Consider the following 18851-nt stretch of genomic DNA (forward strand, 5'->3'; position numbering starts at 1 on the left):
AGAGCTCTTGGGGTTTTCCCTGCAGAGGCTAGTGAATTACTCAGAGGGACCGGGAAGTTTTATATATAAATTATATATAAATATATATAAATATAAAATATATATTTTATATAAATACTCTTGCCATTTTCCAGCCTCCCTTCCCCCACCTGATTTTGTTTCAGAACAATGTTTTAGTTGTTGTTATTGTTGTTGTTTTAAAAAATAAAAATAAACAAGAAGCCAACATGCTGCAGAACAAAGGATTCCTCTCCAGCAGCATCTTCATCAGCCAAAATGACCGTGTCCTTTCAAGGATTCATAGCAAAGAAAATTTGTGGCATGGGTGTCGGTCAAGGAGAACATTTTATAGCTCAGTTCTGTGGAGATTCTCAATCATCCAAGTCGTAGTTAAACAGATTAAACAGATCAACAGATAATCAGAGTTGGAAGGGACCTTGTAGGTCATCTAGTCCAACCCCCCGCCCAAGCAGGAGACTCTACACCATTTCTGACAAATGCCAGTCCAATCTCTTCTTGAAAGCCTCAAGTGAAAGTCTCACCTTGTCCCAAAGGTGCTTTTTTTTTTTTCAGAGGCAACTGGACTTTCTGGCTCTTGAGCTGAAGAAGCTTCTTGGATGAGAAGCAAAACGTCTTCAATGGAAACAAAAACCAGAAAGTCCAGTTGCCTCTTTGAAAAAAAAAAAAAAAACACCTTTGGGATTTATAGCTCAGGATTGAAATGTGGGTGCTCCCTGAATTTGGTTGTTTTCTTACTGACATTTCATTACCCAAATTAGGTAACGTCTGCATTCCCATTTGCATGCCTTTGTTTGATGCTTGCATGTGCTACCAATAAAGGAGAATTCAGGGTTGAAAGGAGGGGTCCCGGGCTAGCACTGATGATGTTACCTAGTTGGGTAATGAAATGCCGGCAAGAAAACAACCAAGCTCAGGGAGCACCAAGGACCTAGAAAAGAGAGAAAGGTAATTGGAGGTTGCAGAGAGCACTCCTGAAGCCGTTGAGGGTGGCAATAAGCCATTTCACAGTGTACCTTCGGGCAACTGTGTCTTTTCGCGCCAGCCATATACACCACGCCACTGGCAATGAGTAGCAAAGCACCGTGTCTAACGGGTTGGTGAGATGCTCATGTCGTGCCACAATCCCAAAGGTATCCCCAAACAGGGTTTCTTTAGAGAGACAAGGTAGAAGATCTCGGTGGGAAGTAGCCACTGCGGGGAAGGGGATCCAAAAAGCCAAGATGGTAGCCACGATGCTTGTGATCGTAGCCCTGCCTTTATACCTGCGTGCAAAATTAACAGCAAAAGGGATGAGACTTCAGTTTTGCTTTCCTGAGGACACCTACCCCAGGAGATGCCAATGGAAAGAAAAAAAAACATTGTCTAAAGGAAAAACAGGTGTGGTCCCAGAGCAAAGAAAGAAAGAAAAAAACAATTGGATTTCCACTTGCATCATTTCCTCTCCTGCAGAGCTTTGAGCTTTCAGGTCCCAAATGAAAACCCTCTAAATGAAAAAGCCATCATTTACAAGCCGGAGTGTGTGTGTGTGTGTGTGTGTGTGTGTGTGTGTCATATAAGTGGTGGAGCCATTCTGCCCCTGGGACTCTATAGTTCTCTGCCCCATTTTATAGTAGCATCTGTTGTAGGGCTACAATGGCCAGTCCTTTGTGAAGCAATACAGTTCCTTTCGATCACTGTTGCTGACTCAAGCCAGTGCGTTGCCAGAGGTACAAAGTTCAAATTGTATTTTCCCATATAACTGCAAGAATAAAAGACGAAATGCTTCAACCTTACACAGAGTAGAACTAAGTCATTCATAACACAATTCATAGCTTAAATGAACCCACAGACCAAATTGGTTCCTTAACTAACTGATCAGTCTAAAGGAAAAGTTGTAGAGCCATTGTTCTATAAAGTAAGTTCCCAGCTGGATAATAAGAGTTGGAAAGAGACCTTGGAGGTCTTATAGTCCAACCCCTACTCAGACAGGAGACCCAACACCACTTCAGACAAATGGTTATCCAACATCTTTTTAAAATCTTCCAGTGTTGGAGCATTCACAACTTCTGAAGGCAAATTGTTCCACTGATTGATTGTTCTGACTGTCAGGAAATTTCTCCTTAGGTTGCTTCTCTCCTTGATTAGTTTCCACCCATTGCTTCTTGGCCTGCCTTCAGGTGCTTTGGAAAATAAGTTGACCTCCATCCTCTTTATGGCAGCCTCTCAAATATTGAAACACTGCTATCTTTTTTTTTTTCTTAAATTGGCCTATGTGGGTCATAATTCCTTGCCAAAAGAAAAGCGTTGCAATATTGCTTTTAATTTTGAACTGCAAAATCCCGATCCAAGGTGGGATTTTTTGCAAGATTTAGAAAGCTGAGTTTCTCTAAAGAGTTTGGGAGAGCAGAAGAGTGCAGCGACTAACATTTCTGCTTGAATGGATTGGCACAAATTTCTATGCCCCTGTCATGCCCCTAGTGGAGACTGACTCTGAGGGAGAGGAGGAATAGCCGACAGGGAGTGGAAGTTTGGCTCCGGAGGTTGTGGAGGAGGCTGAGGAAGGGCAGAGGCTGGCTGGGCAGTCAGAGGAGGACCCAGGCCCATCCCCTATCCATCCTAGGGCACGCAGGGAGGAGAGGATAAGGGAGAGATGTGGTCTCCTCGGGAGGAGGGGGCCTTGATCCTCTTCATGGGCTGCAGGTGTGAGAACTGCATAAGAGTTTGGACCTGCATACTGGCAAACGCTGGAAACAAAGCGTGTTTTCTTTTGGTCTGAAGTTATCTTGGTTGGCATCCTTCCAACAGACTGTGCCTTGTTATCTCCTTGAATTTGGTAAACACTTCTCCTGTTCCGTTGTGGAAATTTCATCATTGTAGTTTGTTTGGTTTTTTTTTATTTCACATCTATCTGCTCATTAAATTCGGACTGTATTGCTTTCTTTTGAAGACGATTTTTGAGTACATTTTATCTCCAACTGAGTATTATTGAACAGAGGGGCCAAGTTGGAGGCATTAAAGGACATTTATTTACGTTTTGGATTTTGTTACGTTTGTGGTACACTCTGGGTCATCCCACCCACTCCCAAGCAGGACTGAGATTGCTTGATTGCTGTGGTTTTCTGAAAATTAATGCCTTGTATGTCTATGAAGATGCTCAGTCAGTCATCCAGGTGATGATTGTCCCCAAGGTGCTTTTTCAGGAGGCAGCTTGGACTTCCTTGGTTTTTTTGAAGTCGCTTCTCATCCAAGAAGCTTCTTCAGCTCTAACTGGATGGTGGGGAATGGAAGGATTTATACTCCTTACAGACAGCTGGTCATTTGCATTCTTTTTAGAGAGTCGTTGAGGCCACTTGGACATTTATCTACGTCCTGAGGGTCAACCGAGTAGTTCAAATGGGTGTAGAGCCTTCTTGGAATTGCTGAAAGGACTGCGTTGTTGACTGGAGATAGATGATGTCATATGCCTTCCTCTCTGTAAATCCTTCCATTCCCCACTATCATCCAGTCAGAGCTGAAACTTTTTGGATGAAAAGTGAAACGTCTCTGAAGAAAAACAAGAACGTCCAGTTGCTTCTGGAATAAGTACCTTTGGGACAAGGCATTATGTGCATGAAAAAAGTGGGTGGGGACAAGCTTTTCCTCAGAGGAGATTTTGGGGCAAGGGGAAAAGACTTTCCTATGTTTTTCATTCCCTAAGCTAATAGATGTTTACAAGTTTTAAGGCTCATGTTTCTCACCTGACAGTGGCAGGAAATGATGCAGTTTCCTGCAACTTTGATCCAAAATATATTCAAGAGGCTGCCTGCAGTTGCCCATCTCTGTTCTGGAATGAAACGTAGGGAGGTCTCAAGGCCCCGAGAAATTTAGGGCTGTGAAAAGCTTATAAGCCACATGATTCTCAGTAAATTTCAGGGGAGGCCCCCGCTATGTGTGAATTGTCACAAATGAGCACTAAATACAAATTCTGAACATACACATTTTGGTAAATGGCTGGAAGAGCTCCCGTTCAGAATGTTTGAAAAAGAACCTCATCCACAAGGATTTTTCAAATGGAGATCAGCAAGGTATTAATGCTTACTTCTTGTATGGTTTAGTGTAGGGGTTGGCAACCCGCAGCTCTGGAGCCGCATGTGGCTCTTTCATCCCTCTGCTGCAGCTCCCTGTCGCTAGTCAGTAAAAGGAAAAAGAATGCCGTGCTAGAAGGAGACTGTATTGGGGAGGGGGAACAGGACTTCTGGTCGGCTCCAGAATTGAATGGGGTGGGGGCTTCTGGATAGGACCTTTGTGGCTCTTTGAGTGTTTAAGGTTGCTGACCCCTGGTTTAATAGGTGAGCAAATATGTTTGATTTCCCAGTGTAGATAATCCTCAATTTACAACTGTAATTAAACCAGGAATGGCAGTTGTTGTGGTCGTTACGCAAGTCACCATGTAACCAGGTTTTATAACTTTTTTTGTGGCAACCGTTAAGCATATGCTGCGGTTGTTACCATGACTCCATTTTACCCAATGGGCTTTTTTGGGGGAGGGGGGACGGAAATCAGAAGTAAATGCTGTTAAACTAGCAAAAAAAAAAAACATTTGAAAATCATGGTCACACAATTGCGGGGTGTTGCAAACAGCTGTAAAGGCAAACCAGTTGCCAAGAGTCCAAAATGTGATCACGTGACCGCAAGGTGGTTTGCGTGCCACCATCGTAGCTCTGAAATCAGGTAGCTTTTGAGGAAGTCATGGTTGACTGAGGAATTCTGGGAGTTGAAGTCCCCCCATCTACAAGGGGCCAAGGTTGAGAAACACAGCTTTAAACTCTGATTAGAGAGAATTTTCAATGGGTATTTTGAAAGCATTTCTTTTCTTTCCTGTCAAGTTTTTTATTTTATATTTCTTATATACATATCAGTGTGTGAACAGTGTGGTATCTAGGTACCATACATTTAGTACAGATAAATGTCATGTTGTTACTCATTACAATTTCATTTTCATCATTTCATGTTATTTAAACATATCTAACACTACCGCCATTCAATTTCTAGACCTCCCTCTTATTACATTTATCTTGTTACATTAAAGTATGTATATTGTTGTTCCCCTCTTATTTCTGTTTCTGTTCTTTCTTATTTTTCCCATTGGTTCATTTAAGCATAAATAACATTTTTTTTCACCATTATTTATTCTCTCGTCTTATATTTAATATTTTAAAAATTACTCATTTTTCCACCATGCTTTCAATATCCAAGACTACTAATCAATCCAAATATTAACAGTATTCAACCAATCCTGGGTATACATCTCCAACTCCCCACAATTTCTAACCCTTAAAAGTTTGAAAGCATTTTATTTCAATGGGTCTCTACAGAGTTGGAGGGAGGCATGTGATTTTCTCTGTCCTTGAGCTCGCTCTGTGCTTGGGCAGCCAGTGTTCTGAACCCACTTTGTGTATTTTCAAGGCCTGGAAAACCTGAACAAAGCCTGAAGTTTGTCTGTGACAGCCTACTTAGTTTATTATTAATTGAGTAGTACTGTGTCTATCTCTTTTCAGGGTTTATTTATTTAAAGGAAGCATGTCCTGCACTTCAGCCAGATAAGTAAAGATAAATAAAGAGACACAGTTCCTGCCATTAGACTAACTATTTAAAAAGGCATGACATAAAAGGGAGACAAGGGGAGCGTGGTGGTGGATGTATTTGCTTTCCCTGATTTATTGCTAAGAGCCATTTTCCTCTAAAAGACTTGGAAAAGCCTAAAGATGGTGTCACCTTACACATGCCCTCGGTTTGGGTCTGGATAAATCAGACCCTGACTTCAGCAGGTGCCTTAGAGCAGTGATCCCCAACCTTTTTGATGCCGCGCCCGGTACCGGCATCAGCTGGGCGCCGCCATCTTTTTGATGAAAAAGTGCTTCCGTGACCTCACTGGAAGCACGCTTTCATCAAAAAGATGGCGGCGCCAGCGCCCGGTGAGCTTGAGGGCTGGCGCCGCCATCTTTTTGATGAAAACGTGCTTCCGGTGAGCTTTCTACCCGGAAAGCTCACCGGAAGCACTTTTTCATGAAAAAGATGGCGGCGCCAGCAAGCCGCGGCCCGGTAGGAGTTGTTCCGTGGACTGCACCGGTCCGCGGACCGGTGGTTGGGGACCCCTGCCTTAGAGCTCCGAGGTTGGCATTTTAGACTAGCGGATCTGGACTGTAGGCCTTTGCTTGGCCACTAGAGGGCAGCAGCAAAGGTATAGAAACTCAATCTCTGTTCCCACCTATTGGTCATCTGGGTATCTGCAGCCTGGATCCAACAGCCTTGGAAGGTGGCTGTGAGGTGCCCTTTAGGGCTCAAAACTTGTTTTTTTGTGTGTGTGTGTTTCAGTCACTGGCCTCCAGTGTGGAATCGGACATAGGCTCAGACTGCGATGGCAGCAATCAGAATGCACAGCAGAAGCAAAAGCGTGCCCGGTGAGTATCAGTGGAGCATTAATTGCTGGATTTCAAGCTATAAATCTCAAAATAGCCTTTAAAACTATGCCTTCTTCCTGGGCATGTTGAGTAACTCTCTCTCTCCCTCTCCCTCCCTTCCTCCCTCCCTCCCTCCCTCTCTCTCCCCTCCCTCCCTTTCCCTCCCTCCCTCTCCTCTCTCTCTCCCTCTCCCTCTCTCTCTCTCCTCCCTTTCCCCTCCCCTCCCTCCTCCCTCCCACTCTCTCCCTCCTCCCTCTCCCTCTCCCCTCCCTCCCTCCCTCTCTCTCTCCCTCCTCCCTTTCCCTCCCTCCCTCTCCCTCTCTCTCTCCCTCTCCCTCTCTCTCTCTCCTCCCTTTCGCCCTCCCCTTCCTCCTCCCTCCCACTCTCTCCCTCCTTCCTCTCCCTCTCCCCCCTCCCTCCCTCTCCCTCTCTCTCCTTCTCTCTGTCTCTGTGTCTCTCTCCCCTCAGATGTACCCCTTCAAGTTTATCATTTCTCATAACTACCTGGGGAAAAAACCTTCAATTTTCTTGGCAAAATTACTTTGCCCTAGGGCTGACAGAGAGGGACTGGCCCAAGGTCACCCAGCTGGCTTGGGGCCAAAGGCAGGTCTAGAACTCCCAGTCTCCTAGTCCCTAGCCTGCTGAATATCTGTAGATAACCTCTACACCAGTGCTGGGATTCCAATTTATTTTTACTACCGTTTCTGTGTGCTGGGCGTGGCAGGGGAAAGATACTGTAAATCGCCAGTCAGAGGTGATATTTGCCGGTTCTCCGAACTCCTCAAAATTTCTGCTACTGGTTCTCCAGAACTGTCAGAACCTGCTGAATACCACCTCTGCCCTACACCTCTTATCTCTGAGCCCGCAAGTTGTACATTTTGTGTCTGTAAAACAGAAATCATCAGTTCTGGCCAGGCTATACCCAATTGTAAACCTGGGTGGGGGAAAAAACCCACCTTCTCGACTCCAACCAGGTTATGCCAGAAATACCCATTAATGTGGTTGAAGGGAACTATGGTCCAAACAACCTGGATTTCACCAGTCTAGGAAAGGCTGATCTAGATAAAGTAGTTTGAATGTTCTTTTGGGGGGAGAAAAGATAATGTAAATATATCTCATTTCTTACTGCTGTAAATGGCCTCAGTGCAGATTTTCCTTTAGCTTGATAAATGAATGTTTATCTCTCATCTCCTAACAGCTCTGGAATATCTAATGTTAATCCTCCTGATATAGAAGATATCTCGGATGATTCATTTCACCATACACTACTTTATTTGAGATTGCGACAGTCTCAGTCCACCATAGGACCACCATTTCCCATTGCTAAGAAAAGCCTAATGCCTCCCAGTTCTGCTTTTTTAAAAATAGAAAATTATGCATGCGTATACCTGTATATACCTACAGACAATGCATCTACAGCTCTGGGTGTGGGAGAAAAAGTTCTTAATCTTTCACTGCTGCCAATGTGTTAAAAGAACATATAATATAATTATAACATATAATATACTTCCATAACGTGGAAGTATATTAAATGTGTGTGTTTGGGCTTTTCCAATCTGACCTGTGATCCTGGATATTGAAGTATAAACTCTACATATGTTAAGTTGCTTTAGAAAAACAAAACCATATGGATACATAACAGAAGCTCTGTACTCGCCCTTGAGTGCTCCAGGAGTAGATAAATGATATATAAATCAAACATTCAAACAAATAAATGTATTTTGGGTTATCATCTTAGTGGCTTCTAACAAAGAGGAAGTAGATAAATTACTAAGTCAATAATTGCTAAGGTAATAAAATCTTACAGATATGAAATGCCATTCTCGTCATCTAATCTTCTTCCAATCCTTGTTAAATCTCACAGGCCTGTGGGAGGAAAACTAAAGGTTGATCCACAAATGTGTAACTCTTTTTTAATGGCTATGGAGGGTCGGATATTGACCAAATGGCCTCTTGAAAAACCACAAGGATGGAAATTTGAATTCATCTCACAAGGATGGAATCTTCTAGGCCAGAGGTTGGGAACTATGACTTGTGGACTTCAACAATTGTGGACTTCAACTCTCAGAGCTTGGCTGGCTCAAGAATTCTGGGAGTTGAAGTCCACAAGTCATAAAAGGCAGCAGTGGTGGGATTCAAATAATTTAACAACCGGTTCTCTGCCCTAATGATTTCTTCCAAGAATCAGTTCACCAAACTGCTCAGAAACTTAACAACCGATTCTCCCACCACTGGGCCAAGGTTCCCCATCCCTGGGAATGGTTGTCCCAAAGGCGCTTTTCAAAAGGCAGCTGGACTTTCTTGGGTTTTCCCCCCTTGAAAATGGTTTCGCTTCTCATCCAAGAAGTGAAGAAGCTTCTTGGATGAGAAGCAAAACATTTGCAAGGTGGGGGAAAAAATGCAAGAAAGTCCAGTTGCCTTTTGAAAAGCGCCTTTGGGTCTCTTTGAATGGGGCTTGGTGCTGGGGATAGATTGGGGCAGCAGCAAAACCCAACTTTGGAGGCCCTTTTTCCAAGCTGGTCATGTCTTCATACTCATCTCCCCGGCTTCCCTCATCGCTTACCTTTCATGCCTGAATTAGTGCGTAGTTTGACTTGTCTCCCTGATTCCCCATGTTTCATTTCTGTTTCTTAGAAAGAAGAACAAAAAAAACTTCCTAAGGCTGTGGAACTCAGGAAATCAGGACCTCCTGTCGCTAAGGTAACCTCACTTTAAACCAGATTTTCCAACTGGGAATGGGAACCAAGAGATCGTGGTTGGGAACAAGCCCGCAATAAAGATATAAAGACATATAAAGTCTTTATATCCTTGTCAGAAACTTTTCATGTTTCTGAAAGGGCTGGCATTAGTGCCAAGAGACTGTATAATAGTTATGCAGGTGTCCTCGAATTATGACCACAATGGGGGCCCAACATTTCTGTTGCTAAGCGAGACAGCTGTTAAGTGAGATTTGTGCCATTTTACAGCCTTTCTTGCCGCAGAGGTTAAGCGAATCGCTGCAGTTAAGTTGGTAACAAGGTTGTGGAGTGAATCTGGCCTCCCCATGGACTTTGCTTGTCAGAAGGTCACAAAAGTTGACCCCGGGACACGACAACCATCATAACTGTGAGGCAATTGTCAAGCATCCAAATTTCGCTCCTTTGACCATGGGAATGCTTGCAAATGGTTGCTAAGTATGAAAAACAGTTGTAAGCCAATCTTTTCTGTGCTGTTGTAACTTTGAATGGTCATTAAACAAATCGTTGTAAGTCGAGAACTACCTTTAGCCACTGTCTTTGTGACCCCAGACCAATTGCTTTCTAGAAACATTAGACTAGGGGTCCTCAATCCCCGGTTCATGGACCGACACGGGGCCAGAAAAAAGACCGAGCAAATAAGCCAAGCCCCATCTGTGGGTTGAAGGCTGCACACGAAACGACCACCCCCTCCGGTCTGTGGAAAAACCTCTCTCCATGGAATCAGTCCCTGGTGCCCCAGAGGTTGTGGGCCGCAGCAATAGACCACTGCTGACCACTATGTCAACTCTGAAGCGAACCTGGATGAAGCCATCTTGTGCTGCCTCATAACTGCCACAAAGCCTGAGCAATCATCCGTTTTATATTAACATGGAGGCTGCATCATCAGCTTCGCCATTCTGAATAGAATAGAATAACAGAGGTGGAAGGGACCTTGGAGGTCTTCTAGTCCAACCCCCCTGCCAAGGCAGGAAGCCCTACACCACTTCAGGCAAATGGTTATCCTACATCTTTTTAAAACCTTCCAGTGTTGGATCATTCACAACTTCTGCAGGGCAAGTTGTTCCACTGATTAATTGCTCTAACTGTCAGGAAATTTCTCCTTGGGTTGCTTCTCTCCTTGATCAGTTTCCACCCATTCCTTCTTGTCCTGCCCTCAGGTGCTTTGGAGAATAGCTTGACTTCCTCTTCTTTGTGGCTTGAGAGCGGGAAGGAAGGGGGGAAGTAGATAGCCCAGCTGCAGTCAAAGCGAAAAAGTTTTCCTGTGGGAACCAAGGTCATCGTAACAGGTGGCTGTTGGAAAAGGAGAGAGGAGCCTGCCTTCCATCCATCTTCATTGGACAATGTGACCGGTGACACTTGGGAAGGGGGAGTTTTAATTAGGTGAAAACCGTGGGAACTGTCAGAGTTGGCTTTCACAGGTGGGCCAATATGATGCATCCAATAAATATTTCCTTTGAGGAATCTACCTGCCTCAGAGTTACGTTTTCAATGGGTGCATTACTCGGACTGCCGACACGCTACTCAGATAATTTCCACTACTGCACTTTTCAAAACCAACATTATTTTGCAAATCATTGACTGAAATTCACTAAATTAAATCTCCCATCATCCTGTCATGCAGGGCTCATTTGGCCTAGGTCCCATTTCCTCCCAAGGAAGACATGGCTCCTTCATCTGCATACTGAACCAGGCAATGACTACGTTCTCACAATGTGCAGAACTCCACCATTCGCACCATATGGTACATTGAACTAAGGAGGAGGGGCTGCCTGTATACAACTCACTCATAAACAAATGAGCCAAGATTTGAAACTTTGCAAACTTGTATAAATGCAGTCACTAGGTCATTAACTAGCTTAGTTAAATGTATTTTGGAAATACACTCCAGTCTATTGATATGATACCAAACCAAATGTTTTTTGGGGTTTGTTTGTTTTTAGAGGAATTTCATTTTTAGAGTGAAAGAAGCTGTACCTCCATCTATCTCCCTTTATTTATATCCAGGAAGAGGAGAGGCTAGGAGAAATGGCTTTTTGTCCAGATTTTTTGCAGAGTGTTGTTGAAAGGAAGCCAAGAGCTCATAGAGCCTCAAGGCAGCAAGATGATGAACAGATAGATGGAGAGAAAGAGAGTGCCCTTAGAAAGCTAGATAGGTTATGAGCTGGCAACATTATGATTCTAATGGGCCAACATTTACTGTAATTTTATTACCTGGTTTGAATGTCCGGTATGTTGAAAGAACCTTTTAAAGGCTACAGATGGTTTCCTGAATGCATCTCATTTTAGAGGAGAGAGTCTGAGATAAGTACTGTCTCTCTCAGCCTTCTCCACTTTAGTAGCATCCAGATTCTGGGACTAAAACTCCCCATCATCCACAGCCACGGGTGAGCAGGTGGAAGATGATTATGACATCGAACATGCAAACAAGCTAAATACACTACTAACATGGGCAGCATCCTGCCCACATGCTTTTATCTTTCTTGGTGACTTCAATCTACCTCATATTGACTGGACCCTAAATGAATGTACAACTGAACCCATACATGCAACCTTCTACAATGCTGTAACAAACCTGGGACTAGAACAACTAGTAACCAACAACACTAGACTTACCAACTGCCCCGATCTCATCTTCTGCAATAGTTTGAATTCAATTTACGGAATACAAATTAAAGAACCCCTTTCCAACAGTGACCACAACATGACTGACTTTTGTCTCAACATACGTCCACACAAAAATCATCACAACGACAGAATCACCAATTATAACTTCAAAAAAGGCAACTATGATCTTATAAACAACGATCTCTCACCCCTTGATTGCCAATTTCTATTCACTGGATGCAATACTGTAGAAGACCATTACAACATATTTTTACTTGAAGTCAAAAGAGTCATCAAATTATATGTACAATTAACAACTCCCAAAACCAGAAAAAAAACAAATTACCCATAACAATAAGGAAACTTCAATCCAAAAAGAAATCACTTTGGCAGAAAAATAAATCTGGTCACGTTGCCAACTTCAAAAGCCAATACAAAAATTTGTGCCACCAGGTAAAAAACTGAATGCACCGATTATCACATTAAACAAGAAGAAAACCTTCTACGCACCAATTCCACCCGTGCTTTCCACAATTTTGTAAACACAAACTAAAAGACTCAAGGTCCATCCCACCCCTGATAGGACCTAATGGTACAGACTGCAACGACGACACTATTAAAGCCAACCTCTTTAACACATTCTTTGGCTCAGTATTTGTAAACAGCAATGGATCATGCCCAGTATTTCCCAGTTGAACCACAGCCAACTACAATGATCTAATACATATCGATTTTACAGAAGACAATGTTGAAAAAGCACTACGCAATCTAAAGCCATCTCTATCTATTGGACCAGACGGAATATGTGCCTACTTCTTAAAAAAGCTATCCACTGCCATAGCCAAACCTCTAAACATAATCTTTGAAAAATCTTTCAGGACCAGCTCCTTGCCAAAACTATGGTCACAAGCCACGGTCATCGCCATCTTCAAAAAGGGAGACCCCAGCCTAGTTGAAAATTACAGACCAATCTCTTTATGCTGCGTCACCTGTAAAGTCATGGAATCAATTATTAACCAATCCATTATCCTCCACTTAGAAACAAACAACCTACTCTCTAATAAACAATTTGGTTTCAGGAAAAAACTATCATGTAATCTGCAACTCTTACACTGCAAAAACATATGGACTACACAACTCAATCAGGGCAAAGCAATAGATGCAATCTACATAGACTTCTGTAAAGCCTTTGATTCAGTGGTACACGACAAACTACTCCTAAAACTAAAATCTTATGGTGTCTCTGGACACCTGCATAACTGGATAGAAGCATTCCTGTCAAACAGACAACAAATTGTCAAAATTGAGAGCATCCTATCAAATCCTGTATCTGTCAACAGTCGTGTCCCCCCAGGCAGTGTTCTAGGACCAACTCTCTTCATACTCTACATAAATGACAGGTAGTCGACAATGCATGACCTCCATCTCACCCAAAATATATGTTGCTGAGAGAGACATTTGTCAAGTGCCCCATTTACAACCTTTCTTGCCACCGTTGTTAAGTAAATCATTGCAGTTGCTCAGTTAGTAATGTGGTTGTTAAGTGAATCTGGTTTCCCCAGGGAGTTTGCTTGTCAAAAGGGGATCTCCATGATCCCGGGGCACTGCAACCATCATAAATACGAGTCGGTGGCTACGCATCTGAATTTTGATCATATGACCAGGGGGGTGCTGTGACGGTCGTAAGGGTGAAAAATGGTCGTCATAAGTCACTTTCTTTTGGTGAAGTTGTAACTTTGAATGGTCACTAAATTAACTGTTGTATATTGGGGACTACCTGTAATAGGATAAATCTTAATCACATTCTTTGGACAAAGATCTCTCATCTGTCACCTCTGTTTTACAGTCACTCATGTTTGTTCTCTTTTCAGGCCAACTCCTGAGGAAGCCCAAGAATGGTCAGAATCTTTGGAAAAACTGCTACTACACCCATGTAAGTTTACACAAGTGCTTCACCGACTTTTTTTTTTAATGTTTATTTATTCAAAGTTTCAAAAAATTTAAAAAAGAGAAACAAGTTCTCACATTTTACAGCAATGTCATAGCAGTGTACATATCCTTTAGTAACAATGGAGTTTATTTACCATAAGTGTGTCTGTAACTAATTTACTAATTCCTTACTTGTTATATTACTATTAAAATACAAGACTTATCTATCTACATTACTTTACATATTTGCCGACATTTTAAAGGGATTGTTTGACACACAATTTTTATAGATTTCCGGGTGTCTTTTTCACAGACTAGTGTTTCAAAAATTAGAGGGTTAGTCATCCGGAGAAGCTTTGTTGATTCCAGATTGGTTTCTTGGCACCAACGCAGCCCGCTTCATAATAATAATAATAATAATAATAATAATAATAATAATAATAATAATAATAATAATAATAACAACAACAACAACAACAACAACAACAACAACAACCATTAAGGCTGATACAACAACAACAACAACAACAACAACAACCATCATTAAGGCTGATTCCCAGAATTCCAACTGATAGAGAGCATAGGCAAATACATACATAACAGGCGCGTTCATAACAATTGTCCAGCCCTTGCCAAATGAGTTTATTAATCTTGTTTTCCTCAGAATCTGGCTTTCTCAAAAATCCTGTGGGAACATGGACAGAAGTCCAAATTAATAGAGGAAGACTCTAGCATACAGCAGAGCAGAAAGTCGTTGGAGTGGCTAAATTCTGACTAAGCAGTTTATTTGGCAGGATATCCACCTGGCATCCTCTTTAGCTCAAGATTCAGAGACTTCCGTATTCCTAGGAAAAAGGGACAGATGGCCAACAAATATGTGGCTTTATGAATTCCTTGTTTTTCAGGGATTCAGACGTGAGGTGATCTTTAGTTCTCAGGAATCTGAATGGGCCTGGAAGTGGGGAATGAAATCATTTAATTGTTCCTGACAGTTAGAACAATTAATGAGTGGAACAACTGGCCTCCAGAAGTTGTAAATCAGAGGTCTCCAATCTTGGCAGCTTTAAGACTTGTGGACTTCAACTCCCAGAATTCCACCTCCAGTTACTTTTTAGCTCAGTAATTCTGGGAGCTGAAATCCACAAGTCTTAAACTTGCCAAGTTTGAAGACCCCTGTTTGTAAATGCTCCAACACTGGAATTTTAAAGAAGAGATTAGACCATCATTTGTCTGAAGAAGTATAGGATTTCCTGCCTAAGCAGGGGGTTGGACTAGAAGACCTCCAAGGCCCCTTCTAACTCTGTCATTCTATTCTATTCATTTATGGCTCTGGATCATATAATATCCTGTTATGATTTTCTTGAACAGGACATGTTTTGGTTATGATCTAGGAATCGCTGAGAATGCCCTCTCGTTGGCATTAATACATAGCAGAGCTAGGAGAAAATCTTCCTTCTCTGGATTGAACTATACCTCTCATCCAGTGGTGGGATTCAATTTTTTTTTACTACTGGTTCTGTGGGCGTGGCTCGGTGGGCATGGTGTGGCTTGGTGGGCGTGGCTTCGGCATGACAGGGGAAGGATACTGTAAAATCTCCATTCCCTCCCCACTCCTGGGGGAAGGTGACTGCAAAATCCCCATTCCCTCCCCACCCCACTAACCTGCTTTCCAGCTCCGTTCTCCTGTGCAGGGCAACCAAAGGAGACCCAGCCAACCAGCTGGGACTCGGGAGGCAGAGAATAGATGGGGGCGGGGCCAGTCAGAGGTGGGATTTGCCGGTTCTCCGAACGACTCAAAATGTCCGCTACCGGTTCTCCAGAACTGATCAGAACCTGCTGAATACCACCTCTGCTCCCATCATTCCCATCCCACAGTGCTTTTGGCGAGAGTTGGGAGGACATTGTAGTCAAACATAACTATAGGTCATCCTCGACTTACAACAGTTCATTTAGCGACCGTTCAAAGTTACAACAACACTGAAAAAAATTATCTCATGACCTTTTTTTCCACCTTTTTACAACCATTGAGCCATCTCCATCAGATCACAGACTCTTATTTATGATGGCTGTAACATCCCTGGGTCACGTGATCTCCTTTTTGAGACCTTCTGCAAAGTCAACAAGGAAGCCAGATTCTAACTTAACAGCTGCATCGATTCGCTTAACAATGGTGGCAAGGAAAGTCATAAAATGAGGCAAAATTTACTTTTAACAGTAGCCTTGCTTAGCAAGAGGAATTGGAGGCTCAATTGTGGTTGAACTTCGAGGACTACGTGTAGCGAGGTTAACAAAAGCTATTATAGCTAATAGATATCCTCAAACATTGTTTTTATTTCATTTTTTCCCCTTCTGGTGGTTATCATATAAAGCTCCAAACCACATAAGTAGTTGAATCTCCCCCACCCCCAAAAAATAATAAAATTTATTGGAAACAAAAATACAGCATAGAAATTTGTCTAAAGAGGTTCACTATTAAATGTCATCCTCTCATTCTCTGTGTCAGGGCTCCGACTATCTACCCCCATTCAAATCATGAGTCTCTAGCCACATTTCTCAGAGTTTAAAAAAATCATTTATTAGGAGTGAACATGCCGGCGTTACCTGGGTGCAGCCGACTCTGAGAGATCTAACCCTTGACCCTGGTCTTCCCCCACCCCCTGGATGTACATTCTCCAATGGGACACATCCATAGCCATGAGTCATCAGTCATGCTCTCCAGTAATAATCTTGCCTGCCAGAAGCTTCAGTCGCCTAGAAATTATCTATGAAGCATTTAAGGAATGCACTACTTCCCTTTCTGCTGACAACTCTAAAAGACCAGAGAAATATTTTTGAGTTGACACTCTGTGTGTTAAGGAAGTATTCTGTTCTGACCCACACCCTTTTCCAACAAATCAAACACAATCCAAAGGGAACAGAAACTGTGTCAGCTGGTGCTCCGTTCAAAATCCAGGAAAGAAATACTTAGACTCTTGTAATTAGAGAAAAGATATCTTTTACTGGAAGTCAGTGGTAGCAACGAGAGAATTCTGAATCTGGGGAAATAGGCACGTACATCGCATATATCAAGGGAGTGAAATGTTCCCACCCCCAATAGTTCAAATGGTTCTTCCAATTAAAAGTTGTGAACCTCATCATGTGGACATCTTCAGGTGGTTATGATTAGTTGACCTTGGCTTAGTCCGATAAAGGTTTGCAGTTGCGCAGAGAAGAGAAAGCTAAGCAGGAATCAGAAACCCTCTCCAGTTTATACAATATCAGTTAGTAACACTTTCAGCTCACGTCCCATACATTTCCCCCTTCCACCCCCTGTTACTCATGACAGCCAGAAAGAAGCAAAGGAAAGGAGGAAGATCTTGAAGGCTGACAAACTGTTTAATGCTTCTGCAAAATAATTAGCTGTGATAAGAACAGGCCTTGCCAAACTGTGCGAGACTACCAAAATGTAACGGACAATAATTTGCAATACAAGTATCTTCAAATACAAACTCAGGATGCTGGAATGTCCATGAGGCTGGGGTTTCAAAATGTCTTTGCCTTCTGCAAAGTACGTTCGTTTCACAGCTGGCTTTTATTTTCTTGAAGAAGGGGCCATGACCTCGCAGCTTTACTCCCAAGCCGCCCATGCTGTTGTACCTGCTCTTTCCTATGAGCAATCCTGCGCCCATGCGCAATTGGCATAGGCTCCTTCGGAACCTCCTCATCGCTGCTGCCAGCCCCCACAATCTCTGAAGGCAGCAGTCCACTCCCTAACGGTCCTGGCCCCTCATCTGAGTCCTTGCTTTCCTCAGCCGTCCACACCTGCTGCCAGCTAACCACAACATATTCAAGGGCAGCCCCTGCAGATCAGATTTTTAAGAGCTCATCATCCACAGAGCAGTGCCTGTTTTTCAACAATTATAGGGAATCAGGTATTTAGATAGCAATCTGCTCTGCCTATCCCTAGACGACACCGGAGTAAGCTTCCCAAAATTCAGAGAGAGATTTCATGCGGATTTGATGCTTCTGGAATATCTCCACTCATTTTGTGTCTTCCTGGCAAGAGAATTTTTTTTTAAAAAAAGTCTACAGGTAGTCCTCGTCTTACGACCACAATTGCACTCAAAAAAATTTGTTGGTAAGCGAGACATTTCGCTAAGTGAATTTTGCCCCATTTTACGACCTTTCTTGCCACCGCTGTTGAATGAATCACTGCAGTTGTTAAGTCAGTAACATGGTTATTAAGTGAATTTGGCTTCCCCATTGACTTTGCTTATCAGGAGGTCGCAAAAGGGGATCACATGACCCCCAGGGACACTGCAACCGTCATAAATACGAGTCAGTTGTCAAGTGCCCAAAGTTTGAACCCGTGACCATGGGAATGTTGCGATGGTTGTAAGTATGAAAAAATGGTCCATTGTAACTTTGAACTATCACTAAATAAACTGTTATAAATCAAGGATTCCCTATACTACATACATTCAATTTTTGGGCCTGTTTGAGGCAGTTTTTGCCCTCCCAGAGGCTCAAGGGAAGCCTCTGCAGCCTCGCGTAGCCGAAAAACAGGCCCGTTACCAGAAGTGGCAAAACGGGCCCGTTTTTCAGCCTCCAAAGCCTGCAGAGGCTTCCCTCGAGCCCCCGGGAGGGCGAAAATGGCCTCCCCCAGGTTCCAGAGGCCCTCCGGAGGCTGAAAATGGGCACTTCCAGTATTTCCAGAAGGCCCATTTTTCAGTTCCTTTGTAACTTTGAACCATCACTAAACAAACTGTTATAAGTCAAGAACTACCTATACTAACATCTTCTCTTGTCATAAAACATCCACTATCACTTGGTAACCTGAAATAGGGGGTGTGTGGGGAAATCCATGTGATAAAGTGCAGAATTTATTCCAAATGGAATTAACAGAATATCTTATTTATTTATTTATTTGGCCAATGATGCCTTTATTATATAATTTTTTAATAATAAGTTTTGTTTTTATTTTTTCAGTTTCAAAAATACATACTTTCCTTCTTTTTTTTTTTTTCAAGCAGTGTGTCATCCGGGCACAAACATAGAACATAGAATAACAGAGATGGAAGGGACCTTGGAGGTCATCTAGTCCAACCCCCTACGCAAGCAGGAGCAAATATTAGCCTCTACCTGGGACTCCTTTGTGCTA

At 42.8% G+C, this 18851-nt stretch overlaps 1 protein-coding gene across 1 annotated transcript in view; it reads left to right on the forward strand.

Moving 5' to 3' along the window:
- LOC113424588 (regulator of G protein signaling 3-like) overlaps positions 1 to 18851 on the forward strand; it is a 48754-nt gene that overhangs the window by 22823 nt on the left and 7080 nt on the right. The window contains exons 3-5 of the mRNA XM_026686357.2: positions 6355 to 6440; positions 9075 to 9140; positions 13654 to 13715. Of these exons, the coding sequence (XP_026542142.2) occupies positions 6355 to 6440; positions 9075 to 9140; positions 13654 to 13715 (214 nt within the window). The remainder of the gene's footprint in view (positions 1 to 6354; positions 6441 to 9074; positions 9141 to 13653; positions 13716 to 18851) is intronic.

The sequence above is a fragment of the Notechis scutatus genome, chromosome 2 (assembly GCF_049901735.1).
Source record: "Notechis scutatus isolate UNSWTSFEM ecotype Mainland chromosome 2, rNotScu1.2, whole genome shotgun sequence".
In the NCBI taxonomy this organism is placed as follows: Eukaryota; Metazoa; Chordata; class Lepidosauria; order Squamata; family Elapidae; genus Notechis; species Notechis scutatus.